General features: G+C 40.0%; 1 protein-coding gene across 1 annotated transcript; it reads left to right on the forward strand.

Annotated features, from left to right (window-relative positions):
- The first annotated feature begins 8,037 nt into the window (after positions 1-8,037).
- Positions 8,038-11,741, forward strand: atf4a (activating transcription factor 4a). Its single transcript, XM_037689796.1, has 4 exons — positions 8,038-8,216; positions 9,385-9,558; positions 9,702-10,013; positions 10,144-11,741. Exons 2-4 carry the CDS (start codon positions 9,510-9,512, stop codon positions 11,106-11,108), a joined length of 1,326 nt encoding a protein of 441 aa, XP_037545724.1. The 5' UTR covers positions 8,038-8,216; positions 9,385-9,509; the 3' UTR covers positions 11,109-11,741.
- The last annotated feature ends 480 nt before the right edge of the window (positions 11,742-12,221 follow it).

A 12,221-nucleotide genomic window follows, 5' to 3' on the forward strand; every position in this document is an offset into this window, starting at 1 on the left:
CTCCCTGGGTGCCTCCCTAGGGAGGTGCTTCGGGCATGTCCAACTGGGAGGAGACCCCAGGGAAGACCCAGAACACACTGGAGAGTCTCTCAGTTGGCCTTAGGATCCTCCCAGAAGAGCTGGAAGATGTGGCTGTGGAAAGAGATGTCTGGGCCTCCCTGCTCAAGCTGCTGCCCCCGTGACCCAACTTCGGAATAAGCAGAAGTGGATGGATGGATGGATGGATGGATGGATGGATGGATCTGTATCTTTAATTATAAAGGGTTCCTGAATGTCCCAAGAGTTTCTCATATCAATGTCCATCTTCTCTTTTCTGCAGCGAAAGCGTCCCATTCCTCTTCCAAGGAAAATGAATCGAGCTGTAAAATCTTTGGATGCAGAGCTGATAAATTGTAACTCATCTCCTCAGTCTCCCACAGATTGTTCAGAGGTGAGTTGTACAGATTAGATTTAACCCGTGACTATAAACTCAAATGTGTGAGTCTTGTGTGAGAAGTGGGTAAAGAGGATGGATGGATGGATGGATTGATTCATTCATTCATTCATTCATTCATTCATTCATTCAAGGTTTTAGTTTGTTAGGAGCAAAGCTATAGATTGATGTATAATAGTTTGTCAGCAGGTGTTAAATGTATGTGGTACTCTTGTTTTATAAATTAGTTATTCTGATTCTCCAAACTCAAACAACTGAGGTTTTGTGTTAAAGCCGCCCTGCACATGCTCACAATATATTTCTTTTTTGTTTCTGACAGAGTCCTGTTTCTCCATCAGGAAAAGTTGATCAAATAATAAAAGCCCTTGACGAGAAGGTGCTAAAATCTAATTCTCCTCAGTCTCCCACAAACATCTCAGAGGTGAGTCAGGTAACGCAGATGAGATTTCGCCTGTGATTTCAAGCTTGATTGTTAAATAAATCTTTATTTTTTATTCATTTTGATTTAGATTCTCCGAGCTCCGCCGCCACTGTTACCAAGACCGTGCGTGAAACAGGACTCCAAACATTATGAAGAATTTGAAACTGGCAATGATTATGTGAACATTTTAAAGGTATCAGGATTTTGCGATTTGTTTGCAGATTTATATTTTCAGGAGGTTGAAATATTTGCCTTCTGACTGTTTATTTTTATTTAATTTTTTTGTTATTTTGGGACTTGACAGTAAATCTTTTCATTACTTTTCTCAAAAGGAAACACCGGTTAAGAAAGCAGTTAAACTACAACCTCCTCCACTGCCGGTTAAAAAACAAAAGCAGCAGCTGGTTCCCACGTCTGAAGCCCTGGTAAATATTTCAACCTCTTGTTGCTCTGTTCATCTCAAGTCGATTTAAATATAACTTGAGTTGTGGTGTCTCTTTCACCAGGACGCCATGTCTTTGTCAGATTACGAGCCAATGACGCGTGAGTGAAAAAACTAAATATTTCTTCCAGATTTTGGAAACTTATTGTTTTTGAACTTCAGTTGTATCGATTTACAGCCTGGAAGGAGGTGAGTGGGTGTCTGGAACTTAGAGGAGCACCAGAGACGATGTAAGTTGGATATTACTTTCTGTGTTTTTGTCCGTTTGTGTGTGGGGGGGTGGGGTTGAGAGAGAGAGAGCGAGTGAGAGAGAGCGAGCAGTTGCATATGCCAGTACCAACTAAGCATTTAGCAGGTGAACTCATTCTTGTTGTTGTTTTTGTTTTGTTTTGTAATAATTTTTGAGGATCACACAAAATTTGGGAGAATATGGGTTTCAAGAATTTTTTGGGGATTCATAATATTTTCAAATGATAACTTTTTGCAATGTTTTTTCAACAAATTGTGTGTTTCTACACTTGATCAACGTAATTATTTATTGATGTAACCCGAACAGACCAGATGCATGTATTAAAAATGATTCTTCTTTTTTAATGAATAATATTTCAGGGTCATCAGTGTGAAAGCTGAACTTCTCTACAAAGCCATCAAACTGTATAACCAGCTGATGTGTGAACATTCTGGGAAACTCAAGGAACTTATTACTGAATTGGGCGACATTGCAGACCACTTGGACAAGGTAATGATTTCTTATCACAGAAAGGCATAGAAATCCAAGTTAAAGAAACTGCATTTCCTGCAAAAATGCAGTGCTTATTACAGAAGAACTTGATGAAAAACAGCTGAAAATAGCTAAAAACACGCAGCTAAAAACATAGCTGAAATGGACGAACAAGCCTAAGTTAGCATAAGAAAACAAAAAGAACACGTTTGCTGAATTAGGTTTAAATAAGCAGAAATGAGCACAAAAATTAGGAAATTAGCTATAAAAAAGGCTGAAATTAGAAAAACATTGCTGAAAGTAGCTGAAAATTCAGAAAGAAGCTTACCAGAAGGAAGTGGAAGGAGCTGAAATGAGCTAAAAAAAAACAATTGGAATTAGCTGAAAAAGCTAAATTTAGCACAAAACAGCAAAAAAGTAGCTGAAATAGCAGAAAAAGCTGTAACTAGCAACAAAAAAAAAGCTGAAAGAAGCATAACAAGCTGAAAATAGCAGAAAGAAGTTAATTAGGCTGAACGTAGCAAAAATTACCATGAAAAACTTAATTTATCTGAAAACAGTTAAAATTAGCTAAAAATATGCTTAAATTTTTTTTTTTTTTTTAAAGCTGAAAATGTAGAACAAGCTTAAATTAGAAGAAGAAAGCAGAACGAACATGTTTGGTGAAAGAAGCAGAAATTATCACCAAAAAGTGGAAATTATCTGAAAAAAGCTGAAATTAGCAAAAAGCAGCTGACAAGTAGCTAAAAAAAAAAAACTCAAAAAGAAGCTGAAATTACAAGAAGGAAGTGGGAAGAACACATTTTTGCTTAATTAAGCAGAAAAATGTTGAAAAGAGTGTAAAAAATGCGGAATTAGCTGAAAAAGCTTTAATTAGCATAAAAACAGCTAGTAGCTGAAATAAAAAAGCAGAAACTTGCAGAATAATATGAATAAGCTGAAAAGATAAATAAGAGGAGCTATGGAAAAGGCCTACATGTCTCTCCGTTGGCCTTGGAGTCCAGTCAAGTTTTCAGCTTTATAAATAAGCTGAAAAGAGCATAACAAGCTGAAATTGGCAGAAAAAAGTTAGAAGAAGAATAAAAATGTTTTAGTTAGCAGAACGAATCTGAAAGGAGTGCAAAACAGCTGAAAAAAACAGCTGAATGTAGCTTAAAAAAGTTTACATTTGCACAAGGAAGTTGAAAGAACCTGAACAACACGTGAAAGGAGCAGTAAAATGTTGTAAACAAATCTAAAGATTTGAATAATGTAAAATGAGCTCAATTCATTTTCTATGATAGAAAAAAAAATACCAAAAGTCATAGTACCCTTCTCCTGAATGAGCTGAATGTTTTGATATATGATTTGTTGAAATAGCTTGAAAAGTGCGGGACAAGAATTGCGCCGAAAAACATAAGGAAGAAAAATGGATCACAATAGAGTGAATCTTCATAAACATTTACACAATAAAAAAAGAAGAGGCCAAAATGTTACCACTACTCCTTTTCTTTAGTGCAAGTTGTTTTGGCAGTAATTTGAGCAGAGTTAGGGTAGAGACTATATTACATTTTATTCTTTTTTTCTTTTAAGGTTTCGAAGGGCACAAAGATTGCTGGCATCACTGGAGGAGCGTCAGCAGTGGCAGGAGGAGTGGCGGCAGCTGCTGGTGTGATTCTGTGTCCCTTCACAGCCGGAGCCTCGCTGGCCCTTACTGTTGTTGGTGTCGGTGTGGCTGCAGCCGGCGGCGTCACTGGAGCTTCAGCAGCCATCGCCAACAAGGTGAAGTCCATGAGCAAACTATAGGTCACCTATTTTTAAATTGTTCTTGCATCTTTTGGGTGTTGATATTTTAAATTCAAATCATATACGTTTTTAATGCATGACAACAACTGAAAACAATGATAACAATTGAAAACATTTTGTTCCTGCAGGCAAATATGTCAAATGACATGAAGAAAATCGATAAAACCTTGCAAGACTTTGACGGCTGTCATGGGGAAATCCTGAGCTGTTTAAAGTACATCAACGAGTTCATGGAGTTACTGAAGAAGCACGGGATGTCTGCTCTCAACAATACTGAGAGGAAATCACAGAGGGTGGCACAAACTCTGGAACTGGTTACAGGAGACGCTAGTGCCATGGCCTCAGAAACCAGCAGCAAGTCATCTGGATTAATAAAAGGCTTTGCACTCGGTATGGATTTTTACTTTATTGAGGGAAAAGATGGGGTGAAGGTGAAGAAAGGCCTCGAGTCGAAGCTTGGAAAAAAACTTCGCAGCTTGGCAGAGGACCTTGAGAAAGGACTGAGTGAGCTCGTCAAAATAAAGGATGTGTTCAGTAGGCTTGATTAAGAACCGTTAGCTTTTTTTCTGATTTTGTGCTTTTAGAGGTAATCCGGCTTGATTTAATTTCCCTCTGGGATTAGTAAAGTATTTTTGAATTGAATTGTTGTGTGACATTGGGGTATTTCTAGGGCAGTAAATTTGGGACCATAACAAAGCTTTTAAATGTGTACACTGCATTTATGAAATAATAAATGTACCCTTTTGTTTTTTTTTGCTGCCTGCTGGCCAGAACAAAACTGAAGATGAGAATTTGTATGTCTTATGTGAGACTGTTAAAAACATAAAGATGATGTATTCTTGTTGCTTCTACTAATTTACTAAAAACAGTTAAAAAAATATTAAAAGCCTGCCATCCCTCAATGGAATGCATATCACTCGCTGCCTTTTAGGCCAGTTTCAGACCATGATCATTTAATGTGGACATATTGCAAAGTCGTAGCCATTTTGAATATACCTGGAAAACAACATTTTACTCTATCTCATGCAACATTGCATGATGTCACAGTCAGAGTATGAGTTGTAATCAACTCTCAGCTACTACCATGTCAAATTTTAGTTTAATATCGGTGAAACAGGAGTTATAGCCATTTTGTGTTTGTCAATTGTGATTACCGTATTTTTCGCTGTGTAAGTTGCACCTTTTGCATAAATTTGCAAGTCTTATACACCAAAGCTCAAACATTTTTTTCCATTTTTATAACCCAACTTTTGGCTGAGATCTGATTAATTCATTCACTCCGACGTGGAAAATATTGAACACTACTATTTGCAGCCACTAGAGGGCCCTCGAGTAGTATGGCAAACCAAGTGTGTCATTAATAGGTAAACATGGCTATTAAAGAGACACTTGGCTTGCCATACAAAGCCACCGTCATCTCGCTCCGGAAGCAAACGTCAAATCAGCTGCATTTCGCCGCTCCGCTCAGGCGAAATGCAGCTGATTTGACCATTAAAGTGCATTTATTAAGGAAAAGTTCAACTGAGACACCCCATGTTGAGCAAATAATTGTTTGTTAATCTTGTTAAATTCTTGTTAAAGTGCATGCACACTCCCGCAGCCGCCATTTGGCAGCCAATCGATTTTTGGCACAACACCGGCCCACGTTTCCGGGTGGTCAGCGGTGACGCATAATATGCAACTTATACAGCAAAGTGACGTATTTATGTTTTTCCCACTTTATTAGACATATTTGAACTGATGCAACTTATATGGTGGTGCAACGTGTACGGCGGAAAGTACGGTAGCTGTGGTGGTCAACTTGGACTAAATGGACCTGGAAGTTTTAGAAAAACATCCTTTGATTTCTTCATGAAAGTTTCATTAAACCTCATTCAGTGTGGTTCATCAGATGTATACAGAGCGGACTGCAAAATACTGATGCCAAGTTTTTCAACAAAAATCCTTTGTAATCTGTTAGTGCTCAAATTTTGTGGTGGGGAGCAGTCTTGGCTACTACCACACCACATTTTAGCTCAATGTGTAATTGAGTGTCTAATCAAAATATTGAGTGATGGGAATTTTTGTATGTTCTTAAGCTCAGTTGACTGTGTCGACCATCTTGAATCCATCCATAGTTATTCTATCGTAAGTGCACATTCAAAGATTATTTTTTGCAAGTTTCTTTAAAATTTCAACAAAGTTCAGTCAGGTCATTATGACTGTTTCTTTTTTGTTGTTGTTGTTGTTGTTGAGATGTTTCATCCTTCATCCAAAGGACTTCATCAGTCCAAGGAGCCAGTGTCAGTGAGCACAAAGATTGCTGGCCTCGCTGGAAGAGCAACAACAGTGGAATTTTTGAATTTTAGTCATGTAAAAATGTCCACGTGTTTCAGTCGAGGCTTATTTTCAGTCAATTATAAAATGGTCATCAACACAAAACGCACTGAGCTGTCATTTGTTTTTAAAGCTTTTTATTTATAACAATTTTTGAATTTGTGTCAGTAAAAGACAAGAAGAAAATCAGCAACACTTTACAAGACTTTGACAGCATTTGTAAGGATGTTCTGGGCTGGTTCATCAGTGATGGAGTCACTGAAGCAGCACGAGCTGTCCTGAAGAGGCAAACGTAGGGAAGCTGACACTCGGAAATGCTTGTGACATGGCCTCACATGCAGTTGGCATGGACTCCTGCTGTTCTGATGGCACCAATAGGCTGATAGCCCTGAATCAAACCTGGTAAAACATCTCTGCAACTTAGCAGAGGACCTTGATGAAGGCATGAGCGAGCTCGTGAAAATAAATGATGTGTTCAGTGAGTTGGACGAGGAATCATTCTTTTTCTGATCATGTACTTTTAGGTTCAGTGCAGCTTGTAGTTTTACATTAGAGTCATTTTATGTGAGTAAATAAGGGATCATTGCAAAGAAGTTGTAACTTGTGCACTGCTTTTATGGAACAGTATGTCCTATTAAAGTACAAACCCTTAAAAGTTGTCTTTCTGTTACTATTTTATTTTTTTCTTGTTCATCCTATTCAGTGTGTGTGTGTGTGTGTGTGTGTGTGTGGGGGGGGGGTCAGTCAAGTGAACCACCAGGGGGCAGTCGGCTTCCAAACTCTGCAAAGGATGGATCATCCCATATGCTTGGTACTTTTTATCATCATTTTACCCATTTGACTTCCTACACAAGTACTTTCCACGAGCAACTGCTGGGAGTAAATGACTTGTTTTACATGACAATTGTTGACTATTACAATTCAAACTATGCTCAAATATAATCCGTTTAATAAAATGATATTCTCACATATTCATGAGCCTCCTTAATATAAAAAAGTAGGGGTGCACCGATAAATCGGTCGTCCCAATTTCCTTAATTTAGGGAAATCGGACGATACTTGCATCAGAAACCGATTTTACAGACATTTTTAGTTTTAACAACAATTGTCTGAACTTGGTTTATATTTCAGAGCACTACCTCATGGCCTGTTAAAAAAAAGTTTGTATTGTTTCTAGGATATTGTTCAAGGGTATGTTTTTCAATAAAATAAGATTAGAAAATTGAAGGTGCATTGTGACCTTATAACACCGGACAGTGTCGATTATAAAATAAAATCGGTACCGGCCAAAATCGGAATCGGCAGGTCAGATTTTTTAGAAATTGGTGATCGGCCAGAAAACTGCAATCGGTGCACCCCTAATAAAAAGTGAAATTACTGTTCTTCTATGGGGAAATAAAATTCAACAGATCACAAATAATGCCCTTGAATAGAGTCAAAGGCAACAGCCCGATTTAAAAAAAATAAAGGCGCTAATACAAATATGTCAAACGATAATTTATGAAGAGTACATGAATACAAAAACAGCCTATTGAATAAAAAAATACCTTAAAACTGTATTTTGGGATGATATAATTGTTTGCATATAATAGGTTTAGGGTAGTGCTTAAGAGTTCACATCGTGTTCTTTTAGTTATTGTTTACATTCTATATTTACCCTACAGGTTTTAATACTTTAGGTGGATCTATATAAAGTAATCCTATGACGTGAACAAACAGCCAATTACATACGAGTGAAGCTCACAATAGTGAGTTTGTTTAAAGTTACTGTTGTACCTGTAAACAGGCATGATATATGAAAGTGGTTATTGAACATGGAACTCCGCTCACTCGGGCTGTTCCTGTTTTAAAAACCAACGCCCACTGGATCAAAACAGCGGAGGAGTACGCTCAGCTGTGCTTCGACTCTTTATAAGCTTGGGTTGCAGCCTCCGCTTATTTTTCCTCAGTCAGTATCGTTTGGTGTTTGAGTGGAGCTAGTGCTAGAAGCTGTCCAGGGTTAAAATGGCAGTTTAAAGGCGTGCGGCAGCAATCTTTGCAGCGGCAAAAACTTGGCAGTGCAACGGCGAAGTGCACTGGCTATTTCAGGCAAAATGGCGTAAGTATTTTTTAATGACCATCGTTCATATTTTCGGACTATTTTTATTTTGTAGCTAGCATAGCTACGGATTAAAGATGGTGCTAGGTCAGCTAGTCCTTAAAGCTGAGTAATGTTAGTACATATTTTGGAGGAAAAAAAACTAAATGGTGGCAGTAACACTATATTATTGACCTAATTTTTTTAATTTCCTGGTTTGGAGTTGTAGTGTCAAATTACAGACTGTCAGCGTTGGGGCCGCCCTGGTCTGCGTCAGTTTGATTAGTAGTCAAACGTTAATAATGTGCGTCGCGTGTCAGCGGCTCTCGAGTTGAGCAGCAAATACATTTCTTGGTAAATGTTTAGCGAATTTCTTTAAGTGGTAGCGTAGGTTATGAGTCACTGTTTGTATACAATAAAAATAGTCAACGTGGCGTGGCCAAAATGGCGCGCGCGCTCTAGTTTTTCCTGCTACCCCGCCTCGTGCAGAAATGGCGGTCACCCTCCCATTTCTCCACGGTGACTCAACAGTGGGCGGAGCTGCGAACCAAAGTATGACCAAATTAGGAAATGTCCCTCGGTGGAGGGCGGAGTGTTTTCCTTGAAACACGCATTGACACAAGTAGAGATTATCTAGAATTAGCCTCCACACCCTCACAACACACGCCTTAGTTGACGTTGGATATTTGCATGAAACTTGATAGTCCGGAACGGTTTGTTTTATAAGTACATACTGTAGTAGATTATAATGAAAGCTGGCCAGACCAGTAGTGTAAACATCCATCCATTATATCCTGATGCATGCTCAATAATCCATTATTTACATCCATTAAATTTACTTGCTTCTTTTTATCTATCTGGGTCATGGAGAGTCACTATGAGAGTCAAATAGTCACAATGCACGAGGTGGGATACACGCAGGGCCACATAGACAACCGTTCACACGCTTAAGTCACACCTAAGGACAATTTAGAATTACCAATTAGCCTAACATGTATGATTTTGGTTTTATGGGGAACTGGTGTACCCCCAGAAAACCATGCATTCACAATGAGAGCATGCAAACGTCACTCGGAGAGGGCCTAGGCCACAATTAAACATTTGAAGAAATTTATAGTGAAGACTTGTTTTTAAATGAATCGTCTGATTCACATCTGTTAATCACCATAACATTGTCTGTGTATTGCAGGTCTCTTCCGGCAACCACCCTCCACTTTGCTGCCGTCGACAGCAGTACCAGACCCCTCGACTTGCTTTTATCGGACTCTCCTTTGTGTTCATTCATTTTAAGTCTACCGCTGACCAGTAGCAGTCATGACACACTCCCAGCTCGCAATGGAGGAGTTGGAGGCCCTGTACTTAGGTTGGTGTCTCATTGACGTCTGCTTCCAATGTACTTCTACAATTTTAATGTAGACAATTTGATGTAATATTAGCTTTGCAAGTCACTAAGACACTTGAGATTAAAATACTATATTAAAAAAAAATGTCTGTCCTTGTTTATAGGGTCCTCGTTTCTGATGGCTGACCCCATCGGGCCCCTTCTGGACCAAGATGAAGAAGAAGCTCTTTCTCCCTCCTTCTCTTTAGAGGTGAAGGCGCCAGCTTCACCCACTCTCTCCTCTTCCTATGCGTCGCCCTCTTCTCCTAATCAAACAATGCCATTGTCCACGCTCGCTTTTTTTTCTCCACCTCCCTCTCCTCTCACTCAACCCTCTTCATTCCTGGAGACCAAGGCTGAAACCGACCTGTTGTCCATGTCTCTGCTGGCTTCCAGCGACCTGCTCAATGCCCACATTGGAGCAGACATGAGCAAAGGTGAGAAATTAACAAACACCCTCAAGTAACTTATCTACGTTTTCTGTAAGTAGCCAGAAAATCATCAAATGAAACAGATTTTTTAAAAATGTATTTATTTGAATGTAATGATTAAACTTGTCGTTAACAGATGCTTTTGAGGACCTGGACTGGATGTCAGAAAAAATGGATCTGAGTGAATTTGACCTGGAATCTTTCCTTGGCTCGTCTGAGTCTCCCAGCTCTCCTGAAGTATTCCTGGCCTCCCTCGACTCCCACATGGACCTGGATCTAAACCCCTTTGACACAACCGTCCCCATCCAGCACAGCAGTCCAGATGTTGGCCTCCCATTGCCCAATGTCCCCCCTCTCCCCATGGAAACCACTGTTTTACCTGATGTCAAGACACCAGAGGTGGCTCCTGTTCAGGAGGTTGTGAAGTCTGAGCCTCCGTCTCCCAGTCCGTCTCCATCTCCCCCATCGCCAGCCTACACATTAGAGCTGGGGAGTGAAGTTGATGTTTTAGATATTGAGAAAATGGCCTCATCGATTACCAGTACTGTCATCCAAGATCCCAGTGAAGTCCTTCAAACTACCAGTCCAATTGTGCTGTCAATTCCCACTGCTGGTCACTTTGTAGTCGTGCTTGCCAACAAAGAGGAGCCCTCCCTCATGTCCCTCCCTGATCAGTCCCTTTCATCAAGTGACTGTGACAGCGACTCTGGCATCGAGTCGGGTGCTGGGTCACCCACACGTCACTCGACTCCCCCTAGTTCCCCCACACCCGGTTCTTCCAGAACCAAACCCTACTGTAAACCACAACCCACAGCCTCTCCTTCCCCCAAGACCTCGAGGATCAAATCGGCGTCGGGCACACCCAGGGTGGTCGAGAAGAAGTTGAAGAAGATGGAGCAGAACAAGACGGCTGCCACTCGCTACCGGCAAAAGAAGAGAGTTGAGCAGGAGTCGCTAACCTCGGAACGTGAAGAGCTGGAGAAGAAAAATCATGAGCTGAAAGAGAAAGCGGAGTCCATCAGCCGAGAGATTCAGTATCTCAAGGACCTGATGGAGGAGGTTCGCAAGCACCGGCGAGGGAAGACGCCCTCGGTTGCTTAGAAAACCAAATGTGGCACAGTCTAGTTTCAGAGTGATGTGGTTGTTCCTGCTTCAGTTCTCGTGTTTACAAAGTAAACCGTTTCTAGTTTTGGCCACATGTAAGATTAAAGGCTGGTGTGTGAGATGATGAGACGAAGGAAAATATTTAAAAAGTGTAGAAGTTGATGAGATTAGTTGAACACGGGGCTGGGAGTTAGTCAGGTGAAGCATCTGTACATGCTTGTCTCTCAGTCCCCTGTTACATGCTTTGTGCACGCCTGACTTAACTAGCACGCCTGCGTAAAGAGCACGGTGTGTTTTCGTAGCTTAGGCATGCAAAACAGGAGTCAGTAGATGTTTAACTGAACAAATTGAAACGTACTTCCCAAAGCAGTAAAACTTGACCCTACTTCCTTTTTCTTACCTTTTTAATTCTGTTACTGCAGTTTGAGCTTCCTCTTCAACAGCTTGAAGTCCAGAAAGGGGCCTAATCTGGTTTATGAATGGGTGATCCATTACTGTCGACATGAACTTTGATTGTAAATACTTATTTGCTTGCAGATTGTGGCTTTTATTTAATGCTAGATGGATCATGACTGTCCTGTAGCACCACCTCTTTTAGTGCAGGTGTTTGGCTTGTAAAATGCTTTGTTTTTTTTTCTAATAAATATTCAAGATGTGTGTAATGTTTTCTTTAGTAATCAGTCAGCAATTGCTTAAAAAAATTAATGGGGTTCTGCAGACTGCAGGACTTCTGTTTGATTAAAGTAATTTTAAAAGGTGATGGTTAAATTGATTTGAAATATTGAAATCAAGTTAGCTTTTGTTTTTGTTTTTTTCCATTTACCCTTTATTTATCCAGGTAGTGTCATTGAGCCACGAGAACTCGTTTTCAAGAGACCTGTTTAGGGAGCAGATGGTGGTTAAGGGCCTTTCTCAGGGGCCCAGAGGGGCAAATGAGGAGTTGAACCTGCAACTTTCTGATCACAGGCCCATCTTCTAACCTCTGCGCCACCACTCCCATGTGGGTTTTGTATAAAGTGAAGTAAGCAATTCTCACACTAATCAATATGAATTCAAAGGCAGTGTTGAATTATTCAGTAAGGAAAATATTAATGGCAAATGTTTTGATAA

Source organism: Nematolebias whitei, chromosome 16, assembly GCF_014905685.2.
Source record: "Nematolebias whitei isolate Nwh7 chromosome 16, NemWhi1, whole genome shotgun sequence".
NCBI lineage: Eukaryota > Metazoa > Chordata > Actinopteri > Cyprinodontiformes > Rivulidae > Nematolebias > Nematolebias whitei.

Coding starts and splice junctions, on each gene's coding strand:
- atf4a (XM_037689796.1), top strand. CDS start 9,510: ATGACACACTCCCAGCTCGCAATGGAGGAGTTGGAGGCCCTGTACTTA. Junction 9,559..9,701: donor GTTGGAGGCCCTGTACTTAG/GTTGGTGTCTCA, acceptor CCTTGTTTATAG/GGTCCTCGTTTCTGATGGCT. Junction 10,014..10,143: donor TGGAGCAGACATGAGCAAAG/GTGAGAAATTAA, acceptor TGTCGTTAACAG/ATGCTTTTGAGGACCTGGAC.